The sequence below is a fragment of the Pollicipes pollicipes genome, unplaced genomic scaffold (assembly GCF_011947565.3).
Source record: "Pollicipes pollicipes isolate AB1234 unplaced genomic scaffold, Ppol_2.1 Scaffold_2555;HRSCAF=2994_pilon_pilon_pilon, whole genome shotgun sequence".
NCBI lineage: Eukaryota > Metazoa > Arthropoda > Thecostraca > Pollicipedomorpha > Pollicipedidae > Pollicipes > Pollicipes pollicipes.
Window position 1 is genome coordinate 40,849,854 of NW_023596136.1, and position 19,647 is coordinate 40,869,500.

At 54.3% G+C, this 19,647-nt stretch overlaps 2 protein-coding genes across 3 annotated transcripts; one reads left to right on the forward strand and one right to left on the reverse strand.

Annotated features, from left to right (window-relative positions):
• The first annotated feature begins 3,129 nt into the window (after positions 1–3,129).
• Positions 3,130–10,840, forward strand: LOC119109394 (zinc finger C2HC domain-containing protein 1C). 2 transcript variants are annotated; one of them, XM_037233012.1, is made up of 4 exons: positions 3,130–3,153; positions 3,789–3,950; positions 6,913–7,158; positions 9,362–10,840. In XM_037233012.1, exons 1-4 carry the CDS (start codon positions 3,139–3,141, stop codon positions 9,650–9,652), a joined length of 714 nt encoding a protein of 237 aa, XP_037088907.1. In that variant the 5' UTR covers positions 3,130–3,138; the 3' UTR covers positions 9,653–10,840. The 2 variants fall into 2 exon arrangements, with proteins under 2 accessions (XP_037088907.1, XP_037088912.1); XM_037233017.1 differs by having other exon boundaries at positions 6,913–7,140.
• LOC119101259 (uncharacterized) lies at positions 9,917–18,876 on the reverse strand. The gene is made up of 9 exons (XM_037224563.1): positions 18,864–18,876; positions 18,440–18,624; positions 17,775–17,947; positions 16,405–16,624; positions 15,713–15,884; positions 14,662–14,783; positions 14,074–14,216; positions 12,631–12,914; positions 9,917–9,957 (listed from the first exon to the last, which is right to left on the reverse strand). The coding sequence occupies exons 1-9, from the start codon at positions 18,874–18,876 to the stop codon at positions 9,917–9,919; spliced, it is 1,353 nt and encodes a 450-aa protein (XP_037080458.1).
• Positions 18,877–19,647: the final 771 nt, after the last annotated feature.

Here is a 19,647-nt window from a genome sequence, read left to right on the forward strand (position 1 = left end):
GGCTCAGACTTACGACCCCGCGGGCTGTCTGGGGCGGGACGCACTGAAGCAGCAGGCGCGCCGTCAAGGTGCCCGGATGATACGAAGAGCGGACCGACGGCGGTGATCAGTCATGCCGCCGCGTCGTCATCGGTTCCGCCGCGATAAACCGCAGCAAAGAAAGAACGCCGTCACGGTGGCAACAAACAGCGCCGTGGCGGTGCCCGGCGCTGTGTATGGTGCCTGGGGCACGCGCCGTGGTTCCGCGTAGGGCTCGGACCATCGCCGGATCGCCGGCTCGATGCAAACACGGCCGCCTGAAGTCAGCTGTGATGTCTGCAGAGCCGACCTCGGATACCAGGGCCGCCGCTGAGGCAAGTTTATGCGAAATTCACCAAATTTACCCACGATTTAGGCCCACCAAAAAGGGGGAATCAAACAGAGGAGGAAAAGTCTGGTCTTCCAACGTCGTTAGCAGTGCGCGGCATTTACCGGTCCACAATGTACCGCACGTAGGTTTGTTGGAAATAGAGTTTACGTAGGAAAAGCAGCGAACTCGATTCATTGTTTACAAAACCTCCATACATGGTGGTATAAATCGGTAGCCTGGCATATCTGGACTGTATGGCCGTCAGACAAAGATAAGCTTTATAGCCAGGTTTCCGTGGCCATGTACAGGTTTGTGACTACCATTTGTGGTTATCATTGAGAACAAGCCACCGCTGTTTCACGTCGAGCAGTGTGACTCTGCGCTACCGTGCAGTCACAAAAATTCCTAACGCGGAAAAATGCAAAAACTTCATTGTTTATACGTGGTATTTGTACGCGCATGTGATTGAGTACAAAGCAAAGCAGGCACAAAAGCAGAGTGTTCACATCATTGCAAGCAAAGCCCTCATACATAACATCATAGTTCAGTAATCTAGCATAACTTCTGACCAACTTATGTTTGCTAACATGGGTAGTGAACGCGCCATCAGTTATGCCCAATTTTACAACGCCGTCTGTCATCGTGTTTCCGCCCGGTCCCATAACTGGTGCCAGGGTGTGGCATCTAAACACTCCCTCGCCCGGCGACAGGCTAGGGTGTGGCATCCAACCACTCCCTCGCCCGGCGACAGGCTAGGGTGCGGCATCCAACCGCTCTCTCGCCCAGCGACAGGCTAGGGTGTGGCATCCAACCACTCCTTCGCCCGGCGACAGGCTAGGGTGTGGCATCCAAACACTCCCTCGCCCAGCGACAGGCTAGGGTGTGGCATCCAACCACTCCCTCGCCCGGCGACAGGCTAGGGTGCGGCATCCAACCGCTCTCTCGCCCAGCGACAGGCTAGGGTGTGGCATCTAACCACTCATTCGCCCGGCGACAGGCTAGGGTGCGGCATCCAAACACTCCCTCGCCCAGCGACAGGCTAGGGTGTGGCATCCAACCACTCCCTCGCCCGGCGACAGGCTAGGGTGCGGCATCCAAACACTCCCTCGCCCAGCGACAGGCTAGGGTGTGGCATCCAACCACTCCCTCGCCCAGCGACAGGCTAGGGTGTGGCATCCAACCACTTCTTCACCAGGCGACAGGCTGGAATAAGCTCATTCCTGACGGGAAGGACAAAATTCTGGTAACTCAGCCATGGATGTTGAGTTATTTAGTTGAGAAAGTAGATCAATTTAAGGGTACGTAACTTCGCTCACAGATGCTTCAATTACCGTTTTGCTTGAAGTCTCCTTCAGCTATTATCGATTGATTCGAATTATTGCGTTTCATGATTGTGCTCAGCTTAATTTGATATGCTTGCGTTTTTTAGTTGTGTAAGAGGATGAAGGTTTGCAGGTTCTGTAGTCCAACATGTAATGCCTTTACGGAAATAATAAAAAGATAGAGAATAGTGAAATTAATGATTTCGGCAATGACGATAACTCGCATCCATCCTTTTGTGCAATTGTATCGCAATGAACGGCTTCTCGATGGCTTCGACGTGTAGGTCCCTCGACTGCGGCTGGTCTACTGATGGCTATAGGAAATCAAAGAGCTGACCTTCAGCCGGCAGCCATATCACGGTCCAGCTGTCGCTGCGGCAATCGACTGCGAGGCACCTGGTGATTGGAATCCACGGCGACCCTGCAATCAGTGACGTCAGCACCACTTGATAATTTATGTAAATGTTCGTAACTAACCAGAAAATTGGACTCCTCGTGCGATTTCGGGTCTGGTGATGGTCAAATATGGGACATTCATTCATCGCCATTTGTTGCATTGCCAGCCAGTTAAACACTGCATTCGCAGGCCTTGGTGCTACGCAGTTGAATTATGGTGTTTTTTTGCGAAAACCGGCACTTCATGGTAAGTGTCACACACCTTCGAAACTGAGCCGTTAGGACACCCGCCGAACTGCTGAGCTTGAGCGGCATGCGAGTGTCCGTGCAGCCAAGGCGACCGTGGGTCATTAAATAGGCACCGCCTGGTCCGCGTACTCGCCCACCGCCCATTGATCCACATAGGCTCTTCCAGGGATCGGCTGATGTGGTCTGCAAGAATTCGCAGAAAGCACCCGGGTGGAGGTTTTACTGCAAGGCGGTTGGAGAAGGTATACAGCAAGTTTACATAATGCTGGAAGGTCGATGGAGTAGTGAGAAACGCGGAAGCTCGATGGAGTTGCCGCAGTTGATGTCGTCCGACCATGTAGCAGCCCCGTTTGTCATAAATAGCTGGCTCCATTACAAGCGCACCCGTGTCCATTCAACTGCCAGGTTTTTAGATTTCCAGCAACTCCAGCCTCACCCACTTCACTTTCCCCGAGTCAAAATTCCCAAAATCCCTAAAACGGCAAAAGCGATAAAATCCTTCCATCGCGCGAGCGCCCATCATCACACTGGGCGAATGTGATGAAACTCGGCTTCTAGTCTCAAACGCTCACCCGCTCCTGCCTCCCACATTCGGTGCGTCGCCCACCCTCATCGATTGCCTGCAGGGTGCGCGCGTCAGCTGCGTGCGTGTCCCGGCACACGTGCCCCGAGGCTGCGCCACAATCGGCCGCTCAGCGCTCGTGCTCAATGCGCGCCTTCTGTTTGGCCTGGTCACCATAGCGGCTGCGCGACGGCCCCGGCGCCGGGCCAGGTGTGACGCAGCGCGGCCTATACTGGCAGCCGGCGCGCGCGGCCATCAACATGGGCTCCGGCTCGGTGCGTGACCCCGCGACCGTTTGACCTCGCACGTGACCTTCGGTGACCTGTGACGCTGTGCTGGCAGAAGCGTGGTGTGGGCTTGCGTGCGTTTGGCTCATGATCTTTGCAGGCCTGGTTGCCGTGTGTGGTTTGACGTGGATGAGCCGCTGGCTCTGTTTGCTATTGGAGTGTAAAGTTGTTTGCAGCTGTGTGACCGCTGACCGGTACCCCGTGTTTTTGAGCCGTTTTGTTCAATGTCAAACACGCCTGCGCCGGGAATACGTGATTGTGCTTTGGTCCCGACGTGCCCCGACAATTACTAAATTGGTCATAGCTTGTCTGATAGGACCATTTTTAAAATCGTTTCCAGGCATTAAGTTGTCGTTGTGTTAAAGCTCTTATCATGACTATGGGCGCTATTAATCGCTTACGCCATCTTCATTCTGTAGTACTTGTGGAGCAAGGAAGTAGAAAGGTGCGCTGTTCTTTGACCTGATCATATTTCTCCTCACATTGGTCCTCAACCAGACGGCCTTCCCCGTTTCCCTGCTGCCCGTACCGAACTATCGAGGGTAAACCCCTGCCGTTCGCGCCCCACCGTCATACACCCGCCCCGGTGCGCAGTCTGAGCAGGTCTCGTTGACGGTCCACAGAGTAAGTCCCGGTCCCGGTCGCCGGCGCCGCCGCCGCCGGCGCCCTCCAAGGCGCGCTTGCAGCAGGCACCTCCGTCCAAGAAGGGCGGCGGGTCCCGGCGACCCTCCTTCAACGGGGCCGGCTCCAGGAGACAGTCCTTCAACCCGCTCAAGGAGAACAAGGTACGGATCCTTGGGGGGGGGGGGGGCAGGGAGGAGACTGTTTTTCAACCCGCTCAAGGAGAACAGGGTACGAACCCGTGGAGGGGGGAGGGGCAGGGAGGAAACAGTCCAGCAACCCGCTCAAGGAGAACAAGGTACGGACCTGTGGGGGGTGGGGGGGGAGCAGGGAGGAGACAGTCATTCCCCCACTGAAGGAGAACAAGGCACGGATCCGCGGAGGGGGTAGGGAGGAGACAGTCCTTCAACCCGCTCAAGGAAAATAAGGTACAGAGGGGAGGGGGGGGGGGGCAGGAAGGAGACAGTCCTTCAACCCACTGAACGAGAACAAGGTATGAACCCGGGAGGGGGGGGGGGACAGGGAGGAGGCAGTCCTTCAACTTTGCTCAAGGAGAACGAGGTGCGGACCCGTGGGGGGGGGGGGGGCGGGGAGAGACAGTCCTTGAACCCACTGAAGCACGAGGTACGAGCTCGTGGGAGAGGGGGGCAGGGAAAAGTCTTTTGAGAGAAGCAGGTGCCCGTCGAGAGTCGCCGTGATGAACAGTTGGTGACAGGCGCCTGGGGTGGAACTGCGGCTGACAGGACACAGAATCTCAAAACAATGACCATCTTGGTCTTGAACGCCTAAAGAATATAAAAGTTGATGGTCTTGCCTTATCAGCCTGCCTCACATTGCTTGCACATATATGAACGGAAATAAACAGTCAGGAATGGTTTCATGACCTTTGCAAGTTTTCTCCTCAAGTTCAGTTTTGTTCGGCTTGAGTCCCCTGAGGAGTCCCGATCAATGCGAGAAAGAAGCTCGCGTGCTGTCGTGTGATGTTTCAGTAGACCAACGCCACTCATCACCCGGCAGCTTTAGACTTAAGGGCGGGAATATCAAAGCGAAGTTCGCAGTATTCGATGGCGTTGACGTGCTGATCTACGTAGGAATCCCTTTGAAAAGAGATTCGCGAAGAATTCTAGCAACTATGTATGCAGAGAATGTGTGTATGCATGGCATTGAATGGAATTTAAACGCTACGCTAAAATCACGATGCGGAATAAGTCTTCCTAATTTGAGTGTTATTTTGAGGTTGCATGACATTAGATGTGGTATCGACTAAAATGGTGAATCACTGAGTGAATAATCTATGTTCACAAACAGGCGTTTCAGATAAAGTTCGGGCAGTTGTTTTTTTTTTGTAATTCTCACATAACCGAAATTGTTGGGTGTTAGGGACAACTAAAAGCTGCCGTTAGTCGTATCTAACGCTAGATCGAATTGGAATGAAATCTCAGCTTGCAGAATGCTGGTAGGTATGTCCGGTAATTCATAGGTGTTCCGCTTCAGAAATATATTGTTCGCCGCGAAACGAAACGGCCGAGTGGTCAGGGTGGTTGGCAGCCATGCGAGCGATCCGTGTTCGAATCACGGTTGTATCGCGTTGCCTGGATGTTTACATGACCCCCATAGTGACTTGCACTCTATAAAGGTTTAGTGAATATGTGTGTCACGTATTTTTCGATTCCTTCGCACAGTACGGATCGTTACTTCTCCGTACTTTGAGTAGTCAATACGGCTGCTATGCATACAGAAATGTCCGCAGGTGTGCATACATGCATACTCAAATTTCCGTCTGTAAACCATGCTATTTGCAGGAATTTAGCAAATGGCCATCACGAACTGTCAAAGTAATCACACAGCTTGGTCTAATCACCACCGACGTCATATATCTAAAAGTTTCTATATTTGCTGGTGATTACACTCATACTTGCTGCCCTCTGTAGCTAGAGGTAACTTTCGCAGCTAATCATATTTTTATACCGCGAAAACATGCGTGCTGGAAGTATTCAAATTGCTAAGATGCAGAGAATCCCCCCTCCCCCCTCCGATGTCCAATCTCTTTTAATGCCACATCAATCTCTTTCACTAAGGGAGACGCGTTCCTCCATGCCAATGTTTCTCTACCTGCCCAGGTGTCGATTGGATGACCCCAAGCAAGATCCCTTATCCTTATCCCTTATCCCTTATCGTGTCGCAGCAACTTGGAACCACCTGCACCCGACCACCACTATATCTCTATCTTTGAGTAATTAAAAACTCATATGAAAATGCAAACGCTAGATCATGCACCTCGGTTTTAAGCCTATACTGGGGCTTATTTGACTGTACGCCATATATATGTACCCGCTTGAGCTTTGCGTGTCAATGTGGATTCCATGTACTTAAAGCTTGTTTTCATCCATCTTTGTATGTGTGCTCTGGGTTTCGTACATTCTGTTCCTATCAGTTTGGGACGTTTATGAAATTCATTGGTTGACATCGTACGCATTTTAAAGTGTTGTATTTTATAGCATAATATTTTATAGCATCGTATTTTACACTATCGTATCTTGTAGTACAAAGGATGTTTCGTAGCATCGTATTTTATCCTATTTTTTTGCAATGTGTTGTAACGAATGGGTGAGGGTTATAACAAACCGAGCCTAGTGAACGTTGTACCAAGCCGAACACCCGAAAAGCCACATCATGGATGGATTTCGACCAAACAAATACAACGTAACGTGAATGTTTTTATCCCAGGGAAGGTCCCTGGGGAGGACCGCATGGTAGGCGTTATGGTTGGGTTCAACTCGCCTGCCTGGGTGTAACCGCGCCTCCGAGATTGGTGGGAGGGTTTATCAGGATTGCGGATGTTATACCAGAATACTAGACATTAGAACTAGAACACTAGACACTCCACATTGACACAACTAGCAGACTAATAGCATTTTGAGTGGTAAAAAAGGCATGAAAACGTACATTCTACAAACATTCCACTGCAGGGGCCTCAAACTTATTATGGAAAAATTGAAGGGGTATATCCTCAGCTCAGTCCCCTCCCCCCCCCCCCCCCCCCCAGTGGTTATACCCCTGCCTGCCTGAGCATTCCGGTTCCGCTCCTGACCCCACAGACAGCTGACACGGCGGTGTCTTTCTCAGCCGCCTGCGACGCCTACGCCGCGACCGCCGCCGTCAGACCCCAACCTGGCGCAGTGTCCCATCTGCACGCGCGCCTTCGCCAAGGACCGGCTGGAGAAGCACAAGACCATCTGCGAGAAGAGCAACAAGAAGAAGCGCAAGGTGTTTGACCCGATTAAGATGCGGGTCAAGGGCACGGAGTCTGAGCAGTACATCAAGAAGATCAAGAGTGGTGCGAACGATGATAAGGTGGGACGCGGCCAAAAGGTGAAAAACAATGTCTACTTTACGGAGCCGAGAGCACAGTCGCGGACTTGGGTGATCATTGTCTTTACTTGGTCACTTAACCTCCAGTTTCGAGATGCAGTGAACGAGCTTAACAGCCCACCAGGCGATTTTAATCACCAAAGACCAGGACAGCCTGCTACCCGATCCGATTCATTATTAAGACCGTTGGAGACCTTTTGTCAGTCGGCATCACACAATGGATCGCTCACAGCACTTGGCACCGTTTTAACTCAGCGTATCCCCACGAACATGCCTGCCACTCACAACACTGCCTAGTGACGAAGCACAATTGCCCCAGACGGATGTCGTTGCTTCCAGATTCCTTGTGGCCCCTGTTTTTTCTTCTCCCTCTAAGCACGATTGCCTCAGACGGATGTCGTTGCTTCCAGATTGCTTGTGGCCCATGTTTTTCTTGTCTCTCGAAGCACAATTGCCTCAGACGGATGTCGTTGCTTTCAGATTGCCTGCGGCCTATGTTTTTTGTCTTGTCTCTCGAAGCACAATTGCCTCAGACAGATGTCGTTGTTTCCAGACTGCTTGCGGCCTATGTTTTGTCTTGTCTCTGGCGCTTTCAGTGGCAGAAGAGGTGATTCTTGCGTTTACGGTGGACTGTGCGTCTGGGTTGTGTGATCATACATGATTTGCTCTGCAGCTGAATCCGCAAGTTGTTACGGTATATGACAAACTGTCTTCGCAGTATGTCATTCTGAAACCAAGGGTGTGCCTTGCAATCCATTATCTTTGCAACTGCGTACGCATGAGCGAAAAAAAATCCTTGATATATTTACAACAAGGCGTGTTGCAAAGGGATTTTGTTAGCGATCATTCATGACCATTCTGTTGACTGCTAAGAAAACATTTTCTGGACCAATTAACATGGTGCAGTGTTCTTGGCGGCATCGACCTGCTTCAACCTCCCGATGTGGGAGCAATGCATCAAACTTGTATTTTAATGACGGGGCCTTACGCAGGACCCAGTAAGACTAAACCAAATACATAAATATTTCTGCCAGGGGCTGATGCTTTTGTGATGAAAACAAAACGCGGGGATATGTGCGAAAAACTGCAGCTGTTGCTGCGCTGGCCAGGGTGGCCGGCTGGTTGACAGAACCCCCGTCGCTGCCACCGATGGACAGTTTTTTTTTCTTTAGTGGCGTTCGGTTTCACTGGCACCCTACCCGGTGGTATGCTGATGATCCCTGCATATGCAACATTCACCTTCACTATTCCAGCCTTAACTTGGCATAGGCAGGAAGAACCTTGAACCCCTGGCTTCTCACTATAAAACTAACACTATAAGTCCTTAGTCTTATAATGCTGAGAGAGTCCTCAAGCTTGCAGTTATCGACCTTCCGTACTCAAGAGATACTGTTTAAACGACGCTGTCAAGCAAACGTTATGGCGTCAACGTTGCAAGTTGTGCTTTGATTGTGACTTATTATAGCCACTTGGAATAATAAGTAAAATTTGCAATATCGCGTACCGAGAATGTAACTAACGTGTGCTTGATAACGCCTTTTAACTGGTGCTTCCTGGTATACTGAGGGCTGGTAGCTCGTCAGCGTAACGACTCTGAGCCCAACCAGAGCTGGTTTATTTTGTTGCCTTTCAATTAGTGCTTCCTGGTATACTGGGGGCTGGTAACTCGTCAGCGTAACAACTCTGAGCCCATCCAGAGCTAGTCTACTTTGTTTAAACCTGGATTGGGGACCGCTTGATTTCTAAGCACCCACGTTGGGTCAAATGCGGATCTCATTAGAATTGCACCGGGGAAGCTATCCTGCACATTTTGGCAAATGCCCAGCCTATACATGCTCGTGGTGCATACTAACAGCCGCTTCGAGTCGCCATTAACGATGAGATGCCACTTCCGATGAATTACCACGACGCGCATTTGACAGCCCGTTTGGCAGCCCATTTGGCAGACTTAACCCCGTTCGCATCCTTCGACTGGACAGTGACCTGGCCTCCGTACGACCGATATGACCTCCACCACGGTATGACTGGCCGGACGGTGACCTGGCATCCGCCCAGCGCTGCATGACAGGCCGGACAGTGGCCTCCTCAACCGACCCTACCCCCCGCCCCCCCCCCCCCCCAAACACCACGACCACGATGCTTGACGAGGTGGTGACAGTCTCCTCTTCTCACAGGACCCTAACCTGTGCCCACTCACCCGCAGTCTCCGAAGAAGGCCGACTGGCGCAAGCAGCACGAAGAGTTCGTGGCCAACATCCGGGCCGCCAAGCAGGCGCAGGCGCACCTGGACGCGGGCGGCAAGCTGGAGGACCTGCCGCCGCCGCCGCCGTCCGACACGTCTGATTACGTCGAGTGTCCGCACTGCGGCCGGCGCTTCAACGAGGCCGCCGCCGACCGTCACATCCCCAAGTGCTCGTCCATCTCGAGCAACAAGGCGCCCGGCCAGCCGCCGCCGAAGCAGGGCGGCCGCGGTGGCGGCAGGAAGCGCCGGTAGAGCGCGGAGAGGGCGGGTAGAGCGGCGGGAGGGCCGGAGGAGCACTGAGATGACAGGCTGAGAGCGAGGAGCGCGCGCAGAGAGCAGTGGGGGTAGGTATCTCAGGTACCTGCAGCGAGCAGAGGGGTATCTCAGGTACCTGCAGCGAGCAGAAGGCAGTGGAGGCAGGTATCTCAGGTACCTGCGGCAAGCAGAGGGCGGTGGGGGTAGGTATCTCCGGTACCTGCAGCGAGAAGAGGGCGTTGGGGCAGGTATCTCTGGTGCCTACCGCAGGCAGAGGGCGGTAGGGGAGGCATCTCTGGTACCTGCAGCGGGAAGAGGGCGGTGAGGGGGCAAGTACCTCAGATGCCTGCAGCGCCAGACGGCAGGAATGTCGCTGGTGGTGGCGGCTTGTGTTGCGGGAGGAGGCGCCGGGTTTGAGCGCTGGCAGGCGCGTGGTCCCTCCGCGAGGCGGGACAGTTGTGGCCACTGAGGGCATGGCGTGTCGGCAAAGTGCTGCTGTTCGTCGCGTGGCGGGAGGTTGCTGAAATCGTCTCATGATTGAGTCAGTGATTGATTGGGGAAATTGGGGCGTGACTGAGTCAGTCCTGCCCAAATTGATGCGCTGGTGTCTCATGTCTTGTACCCGTCTTGTGTGCGGGCACACCGCCGCCGGACGGGTTAGGAACATGTCTTTGCGGCTACAGGCCACAGTAGAAACGAATCGCACTCCGCTGGCCTATGACGGATGCAAACTGTTAAAGCAAAGTCAGCGCAGTTAGCGGGGTGGAACACATTTGGACGCTCGGACCACGGTAAAATGCTTTACGAGTACACCATTAAGCGGGCGAAGTTGTGCAAGTTGTTGAACGATGTGCCTGATGAGTTTTTTGATTAAATGTTGGTTAGTACTGGTGATGCCGGCTTATTTTCGCACACCAACACGCTTTGCATTACTGTAGAATGAACCCAGCAATACTATAGTTTTTGTTAAGACCAATAATGGCCCGGCTGTCGTTGCCAGCTTCCGGAGGTCGTACTGATAATCTAACACCGTGCCTATACCGTTCCGCTTTTCTGTGATAACATATATGCTACGTCGACAAGACGATCAGTAATATGCCGCGCACGTTTGCGGCTGTTGCACGGGTGAGGAGCCCTGTGCGAAGTGTAAATGCGCCACTGGGTCACTGCAGTAGCTGGAGAAATATATATAGTTCTTGATCTACGGTTTCTGGAGGAAATTCTGCCGTGCAGTGCGGCATGGTGGCAAGAGGTGCTGGTTAGCGGAAGGCTGGGACTACAACGTGTTCGATAGCAGGTATGTATTTACCGTGAACGACTGTTGTTTGCTATGATGGTGCGTGTGTATAGAAAGCCCTGCATGCCTTTAAATACACCCAGACACATTTAACGAAACGTAAAGGATGGTTAGCATTCTGGATCAATTCCCATTCGGTAGGAAACAAAGTCACGGAAGTCTTGAACGAGTCTCAAAATTGTGAGTTGACGAACTTTACCGATAGGGGTGGTCAGGTAGGTACACTAAAAATGGATATTGGCCGTAACACATTTCAAGGCAACACGCATTGCGCTAATTGGAGTTTGAATGAGGACGATATTTCATAAGAATTGAGTGCACAAGCGGTTTGCAGTTGAGAAAGCGGGACATAGGACATAGCCAGGACATAGCCAGCCCGTGTAGGTGCTCCCCCAGAAAGCATTTTGATGGATTTGAGACAGGTGCATTTCGTGCCTAACATATTACTGGGAGCTGCTCCACGAAATGAAATAATCGGTGAAAATTACATTTCTCTTCATAATTTGATCCAATACCAACCACAAACAAATAGCTCTAAAACCGTCAAAGCATCCATCACGGTCCTCTGGTTCACCGAGTCTTGCCTGGCACGTCCTCCCTCTGCGCCGTGTTCCTCACGCACATACACACACACATGCAACGATCCAACATATTTATTTCGTAATCACCTCCATTTAACCGGGACAACGACTTCACATAAAAACAGTGTCAACCACGCACTCGGCAGCCTCTGGCATGGCGTCGCGCATGCAACGGACTACCTGGCTAAGACAAAGCATCCTCCACGAAGAACGTTTGTACAGTGATGTTCAGCACCGAAGCACTCTGATCGATGACGTCACAGGTCGGCGAGAGCGTCAGGTCACGTGGACAACGGCAGACCCCAGTGAGCCGATACAGGGTCGCACCAAGGCGTTGCCACATGGCGTTGGGCCGGCACCCGGGCCGGGTCGGCCGGCGCTCCGATGGTTCTCGCTACGCGGCTCCCCCGATCCGTTTAAACACACGTTGCGTGCGAAAACACGCGGCTATGCGTCACAGACCACGCAGTATTCCGGGGGTACAAGATGTCATACACGATGGGTCAGGTGCGGGGCCTCATACCTAGCCCCGCAGCATTCCGAAACGGGTCATGATTTCCGCCATGCTCGAGCGTACAGAACGAACAACGGCAAGCCTGTCTCGAATTAACGGGGTCGGAACCTCGTTAGCTCTCTCCCTGGGGCATCCCCAAATCCAAATCCAAATCCCGCTGGGGCATCCGAACACTCGGGACCGTGTCTGACGCCGCAACACGCGGGTAAAGGTGTGGGTTTCCCGGTCTCGTCGGTTTCTTTCCCAGCCGACGCTCCAGCGTCTCCTCCAGCATGTTCCACACGCCGCTTACCTTCTTCACGGTTACGCGCCACCAGCAGACGTTTCCGTTCGGGGAGCCGCAACCCTCGCGCACGCCTCCAGCCCTGCACACGCCGCGAACATCCCTTCCATCTCACCAACCGCGCCCGCACCTGCACATCCTCCCTACCCTCCCCCTCCCCAGTTTCCCTCTTTTCTTGCCCCCTCCCCCCCCCCCCCCCCAGCTACCCGTCCAGCTCGCACTTGCCCGTCTGGCGGTATGGCTTGGCGGCGGCGAGCGGCACCGCCTGGCGGATGCTGGGCGGCAGGCAGCCGCGCAGGCGGTCGTGCCGCTCGGCCGGCATGTTGAACGCGGCCAGGCACTTCTTGAGCCAGCAGGCGCGGCAGCGCGTGTCGGCCGCGTGCCGCGGCGCCAACACCGGGATGTGGCAGCGGCCCAGGCCCAGCAGGCACTGGATCGGCTGCGCGGGCTGCACGCGGCCGGCGAACTGGCGGCACGCGTCGCACGCGTACGAGCCGTGCAGCCGGCAGCGCGCCGTGTGCGTGTAATACTTGGTGCCCCCGCACACGCCGCACGTGACGAAGCCCGGCGACGGCGGCTCCGAGCTGGCGGCCGGCACGGGCGGCGCGTGTCAGCACGGCGCTGGGTGGCGGGGCGACGGAGGGCACGGCGGCGGCCATGTCGCAGCCAGTGGCGCAAAACGGTACAGTTCACGACGCGTGTACGCGCTTCAGGTCAACACCCACCCATGTCGTTGACCTTTTACGCACCGGGTGGCGAAGGATGAGGCGGTCAGGTCACTTTTCCGTCCCAGCAGGAAAGAAGTTGAGACATACTGTTAGGTTGAATGGATGCGGAAACAATGTTCGGCGCGGATCGCTCTGCCAACGGTTCTACTAATATCGCTGGGGAAGGAGAGGAAGTATTATGAGGAAGGAGTTGTCGGGTCAAGACACAAGATATTACGACAATGAGTCCACCGAATTTCATCTCCTGCATAAGCAACAGCAGCATCTGCACCTGTACGACAAACACAAAACAATAACTAGGACACAACCACATCCCACATTTCCTCAACTCGTAATCTGTTACTGTAAGTGAATAACCATACGCGCCCGCCTGTCTCCCCGTTGCCGCAGCATCTTTCGCGGAAGCGAGATGGTCACTTACGGTGCACGTCCAATGAGTGAATCTCGAGACCGAATGACCAGCTTGCCTGCACACCACACACGTTCACCGAGAGATCTGATACAGCCCGTCCGACACGACAGCCGTGACCATCGCGGCCGTCTGGATGGGGAATTGTCGGTTGCGGCCGCTTACCAATGGAAGTCATGCCCCCCCCCCGCGCTGATGCATTTAACACCATTACAGGGCTACATCGAAGTCATTATCAATACAAATCAACTGAATGTATGAACCATGAACAGCCATAAAGAAAATACTCAAACGGAAGATTTCAAACACTATGAACAGAGCATATACGGCTGAACAGCTACTGAAATCGAATAGAAAATGGCGCAAAAACATTCCCGAATTTCCACATCCAAGAAGACTGACAACATAGGAAAAATGCACAAAGCCAGGAAAAACCGATAACATATTAAGCACGAGCCGCTGCCGCGGTTTCTGCGCCCACATGGCACATCGCAAACCATCACGGCCCATCCGCAGGCCACCACTGCGGCCGCCTGCACCCTGCGCTCGGTGTGGAGCACCCACCTGGGCGGCGGGGAAGGCGGTCTGCGCGGCGGCAGCGGCTGCTCCAGCCGCTGCTGCTGCTGCTGCGGCCGGGACAGCTTCAGCTTCATCGGCGCCACGGAGCGCACGGCAAACGTGTCGTCGCCGCCGGCGCCGCCGGGAGCGGGCCGCGCTCCGCTGCCCGGCTGGCGCGAGCGCAGGTTCTCCTGCGGCCAGCAGCGCGGAGCGTGAGCCGACCGAGCCGCCGAGTGAAGGGCCACGGCCCAACGCTCACGTGGCATGGACGTGGGGAAGCGGTTTGATGGGACACGGCGCATTCGCACCCTGCGTAATATTTTCGCAAGCGCTGGCGATACAACTTCCAAACCAGTTACATGTTTTTGCAAACATTGGTGATGCAACCTTAAACACGATCATCGCTGCGTTACGTTAGTATTGATACGTAGAAAGTCCGAAGTTACCGTTTAAGGGTATGGGTGGGAGTGAGTTAATCAACAACGGCGTTATAATTCCAACGCTTGGAAACCTGATCAAAGGCGCTGCGGAAGTAGCACCAGAGACGGTGTGGTCCTCCAGAACGCACGGGAATGCTAGCCGATTACATCGCAGCAATCGTGGGGGAGCAACCGAGAAACCCCATGCATCACCTACCTGGAACTTGTTCCACGCTTTTCTGGCATGCTCTGGGTGAAATTCTTTCAGATGGCTGAGCACGGATTTCGGATCCCGGAATTTGGAATGGCAAACACGACACACATACGCCTCCTTCTTGCCTGGAACGATACCAAGGACGAGCATAGTTACTTCTCGAGCACGGGCAGTGAGCGCCTTGTTCGTGCGCTTAAAACCATCCTTAAAACTCGGGTTAAACGTCTTCAAAGTCGGGGGGTAGCATTAGGTTTGGTACTGGTCCACGGCACCTGTCCACGTAAACAGCGCACTTCTCGTCCAGTTCCTGGGACCCTGTTCACAATGACGGGTGTAAGTACATCAAACCGGTACAATTCATCCGCGCATCGAGTAACGGGCCAACCGCGCCCAACGGCAACATGGCCATCTGTACAAGACCGTGCCAAACCCTGCGTCCACGTATCGTACCTGGGCAACGCGCTTCGACGAGCGCACTCCGCAGCGCCCATTAATCGCCTGTTAAACCGTTCCAACAGTCAGCGAGTCTGTGACATCACGCACGACGTAAATCACAACAAAGAGCGGCCTTTGGTAAATTGGTTATCTATTCGAACAACCAAGGCCTGAATAAAGCTACAGCACCTTTGTCACAGCCGGATTGATCAAATAAAACCGCGTTACCCAAAATGGGCAGGATTGAACTTGACAGGCTTTGCTGGTACCCTCGCGCTGGTGCACAATGCTTCTTCACGACCGACCTGCGCCAGGCGCGACCCCAATGGCCACTTGCCAGGTGACCTATTCCCGTCGGTTAGGCTGAACAATGAGCACTTTCTGATACTCGTACCCGGAGCCGCTGAATTACAAGTTCATTATCCCTCTCCATACCGCCGAGGCAGCTGCGGCAGCTGCCGCCAAAAACCAGCGTCATCGCCACCAACGACGTTCAAACGCCGCATGACGCAAGCATCCAGCGAAAACAGCCCCGAAGGCCTGCATTACCAGCATACGGACGTCCGGTGGCGTGATGTACAGGACCAACCAACCGAGATGTACAGGAGGCATGCCTCACCATTGGTCGGCCTCCTAGGTGGCGCTGGCGGCGCTGGCAGCGGCGGCCGCCGCGCCACGGGCCGCGGCAGCGGCGGCGGCGGCAACGGCGGAGACGGGGAACGACCCCGCTCCTCCTCAGAGTCCTCCTCCTCCGAGGAGCTGGTGTCCTCCAGACGCCTTACGCGCGGTGCCTGGCGAGGCGCACGCTGGGTTAGTCCACAAGGCGTGACGGTGACGCCGCGAGCTCAGGGCTCAGAACGCGCGGCACCAAAACGTGACGGCACGGGTAACGGTCACACCGGATCAACTGGCTCCAACGGGTCCCACGCGACCAAGTGCATCATTTTCAAATGCTAAGTAGGCCACCCCTCCCACACTTCCAGCGTGCTGATGGGCCTCAACCAATGCCTAATACGCATATCAAAACGACGACAGCGCCTCCCAGTTTTCGTCAATTCGATGGCTTCATGGTATCGTAATGCTACTTGTTTTTTGTGGACAATAATAATTCAGCACAGGACGTTTTGGACCTCCTCGCTGATAAAATAATGCACGCATTCCAGCACGGATACGGACCCCATTTACAGCGAGCGGGGTGTGCACGGCTGCCTCTGAGCTGGCTCACACAGCAGCCCTGAGCGGGCCGCGCACAGCTGCTTCTGAGCCGGCCCACGCAGCAGCCCCGAGCGGGCCGCGCGGCGCACCCCGCACCTTGGGTGGCCGCACGACGAGCGGCGGCACGCGCGGTCGCGGCCGCTCTCGCTCCTCGCGCTTCTGCTCCTCGCACGGGTGCCTGTCGAGCTGGCGCTGGTTCAGGAACGACTGGCCGCAGCGCGTGCACACCGCCAGCCGTGTGGCGTGCGCCGAGGCGCTGTGCACGCGCAGCGCCATCTGCGAGGAGCAGCCGGCGTGGCAGAGCGCGCAGGTGAACCTGGGGAGGGCGCAAAGGTCAGCTGACGCGGGCGACCGGCGTTTGAGGCCGGGGGGAGTGTGGACGTGTGTGATGATGCGAAAACGTAAAAATTGTTATGTCTTGACGAGCGTACGCCATGTGGTGACGGTGCTGCGTTGAGAAGGTCAGTGGTCGGGTACGGGAACGACGTCTGTGGCCAGTTCTCCATTGACCTACCGTCCAAGCTCCGCCCATTGAGGTGGCAAAATGCGACGTCACAGATACGCGCCAATGAAAAACGCCTTTAAATCAAAATGTTAAGAACAACAATCAACTGATGTAAGCACATGGAGGCATCTAGCGCCCACAAATGGTGCCATTATTGGTACTGCAATATGCTGAATATGCTGCGAATGCTGCACATCATTTGATTTGAAAGCTATTGGCAAGTTCTGCGGCCAAAAACAACATTGAGCATCACACTATCCTCGTGCTATCAAAACCGGCCCATTTGTCCGACATACCAAAGCGTTAAGAGCGCGTTGACCGTTGCTAGAATTGCTATGTAAACAGCAACGACTTACTTGTAAACACACACACTTCTTTCACCTCTCAACTCAGAAGGGAGTGGGTTTGAGTCGTGGCGTCATACGTAAGTAATGGGCTTACTCCAAGCTGGGGAATGGGTTCCCAGTTGCCAATGAAGAATGGGACCCAGATGTCACAGAAGAGTGTCAAACTGCAAGTCCCTCGTCATGCGTTTTACTACTCGGAGGTACTCGTTTTGCAATGCTGCAGGAATGATCAGTGTGCAGGTGAAGTAAACACATGCAATACACAACAAAAAACACCTAGCTTGTAAAACCATGCCAGTGTGCACAACACAAGCCGAGCAGGCAAGTATACGCCTGGCAAGAAGTCTGTGAACGAGCCAGGCTGGATACAGTAGCTGACGCCCAGTGCGCCCCCACAGTTGAACGGAACTTGCTCAGCCCTCATGCGGAGTTCTCCCAACACCGCCGGCACTGCCGCTGTGCCGTGCTGAGCATACGGCGCCCGAGCCCCACGCCCCACGTGATTCAGCACACGCCGCAGCCCCGCCTCGACCTGGGCCAGGCCGCCTCGGGGCTGCTTCCCGTAACCCACGCAGCCAGGCGGCCCGCCTCTCGCTGCCCCGCGCCGCCCTCACCTGGGCTTGCCGGCCGGCTCGGCGCCGCTGCCGCCGGCCATGTTGGCCGTCGAGGCGAGCAGGTGGAGGCCGCTGGCCGCCTCGTCGCCGGTGGCGCCACCCTCCGGCTGCGAGCCGAACAGCTGCGACGCATCGCGCGGCTTGTAGAAGTCGGCCAGGTTCACCACCACCACCTGCCGCACGCCAGGAAGATCAGATCAGATCAGATCGGGTCGGGCCAGGTCAGGTCAGGTCCGGTAAGGCGTCGTGAGCGGCGCGGTCGACAGCGAACCGGACCTCGGCACGACACACCCGGGTCCAAATGCTGCACGCAACGTAAAATGCCTCATGCGCCTCCGGCAAAAAGTACTGCCGTTAATGAAGGCAACCACAATCACCAATAAATAAACGGCTAACCAGCCAGCACACAACACACGAGCAGCCATCCCGAGCTGGCATCCCACTGGCAAGCCGCGTGAGCCAAGGCCGTCAGATCATCAACCGTGCTTTAAAAAAAAAACAAAACAGAAACGCAAGAGGGCTCCCCTCGAGCAGCACACCAAAACGACGACAAAACGGATCCGCCGGCGGCACACGCCTAGCCCTCGCGTGCGGCCAACAGCCGGAGGTGCGCTCCACCTGAGAGCCGACGTCGATCTCGACGCTCTTGTTGAGGGCGTCGATGCCGTCTTGGGGATCCACTCGTCGATGGGGCGCCGGCTCGGGGCGTCGAGCCGTCGTTTCTCGACGGCCGGCGCGCAGCTGTCCAGCAGGTGGTCCATGTTAGCCGGGCCCGTGCTCGGCCGAGAGGCCGCTCCAGCTGGCGGGCCAGCGGCTCCGAACAGGCCCACCGTCACCGTCTCCATGGCGGCTGCAACGGCGCGCGGTGGGGGCTCAGACCGCGTGGGCGGGACTAACGTCACTGTCTCCACTATGGTTGGAACAGAAAACAGCTGGAGGTTCAAGCAGAACCAATGGTTGGAGGACATGAAAGCCTCTTGGTGTGATGGCTTTTGACTGCTGATGTGAATGCAATGTTGACATTCATTTGGAGATACTTGGATACAGCACCAATCTATTGAGCTTTTCATGACTTTCCACAACAATCACCTCTTAGAAACATCACCAGCTTCCCTGAAACCCTAAACAGTAAACTGCTCAGGAAACCCTGATACACCATAAAAACAGGTGACCCTAATTCTGGCTTAGAAGCAGTTTGATAGCAGTGGTCATTTTGCTGTGGTACCCAGTCTTCATGAATTATTTACTTATTGCAAGGAATGAAATTCCATTGCCCTCAAAGATAATGTCTGTGCATAGGCTAGAGTGACCTATGTAAACAGCTTCTGTGAATTATGCTAGCTGCTTCAAAGTTCCATTGAATTTGTCAGACAGTGGAGATTGGTGATATATTTCTTGTTGTGGTACTACCAAATGGGCTAAGATGAAATGTTGATGCAGCAGCCTTCTGGTGAAATGTCTGGTATCTATTTTCCCGGCCTCACCAAATTTTGGTTCCTAAAAGCAAAAGAAGCTGTTTGTGTTTCATCAGCAGGGACTCAACCACAACCTGGTAATAAATTTAAATCAATCCCATTACTGAATAAAACACTAACACCACACTACTGCATTAGCACATCAGACTTAAATGCACTTGCAATACCATGACCATATTCCTCTTGTTTAAAAGTAGACTTAAGATTACAAGAAGAAAAGGCACATCTTATACCTGCAATGCTTAAAGCCAAAAAAACATGAAAGCAGCCAAAAATAGCAATGACCTGTTGGTCAACAAGCTAAATCAGCATGAGGCAGAGCACCCTGTTAAATCCTACACCCAGCAAAAGGATAAGGCTATGCTTGCCTAACCTTACACTAGTGTTCACACATGAAC

Coding starts and splice junctions, on each gene's coding strand:
- LOC119109394 (XM_037233012.1), top strand. Junction 3,951..6,912: donor ACCCGCTCAAGGAGAACAAG/GTACGGATCCTT, acceptor TGTCTTTCTCAG/CCGCCTGCGACGCCTACGCC. Junction 7,159..9,361: donor AGGTGGGACGCGGCCAAAAG/GTGAAAAACAAT, acceptor ACTCACCCGCAG/TCTCCGAAGAAGGCCGACTG.
- LOC119101259 (XM_037224563.1), bottom strand. Junction 14,784..15,712: donor ACCTAGGAGGCCGACCAATG/GTGAGGCATGCC, acceptor GTATCGTTCCAG/GCAAGAAGGAGGCGTATGTG. Junction 9,958..12,630: donor GCCGGCCGAGCGGCACGACC/GCCTGCGCGGCT, acceptor TTCCCGCTGCAG/GTACCAGAGATGCCTCCCCT.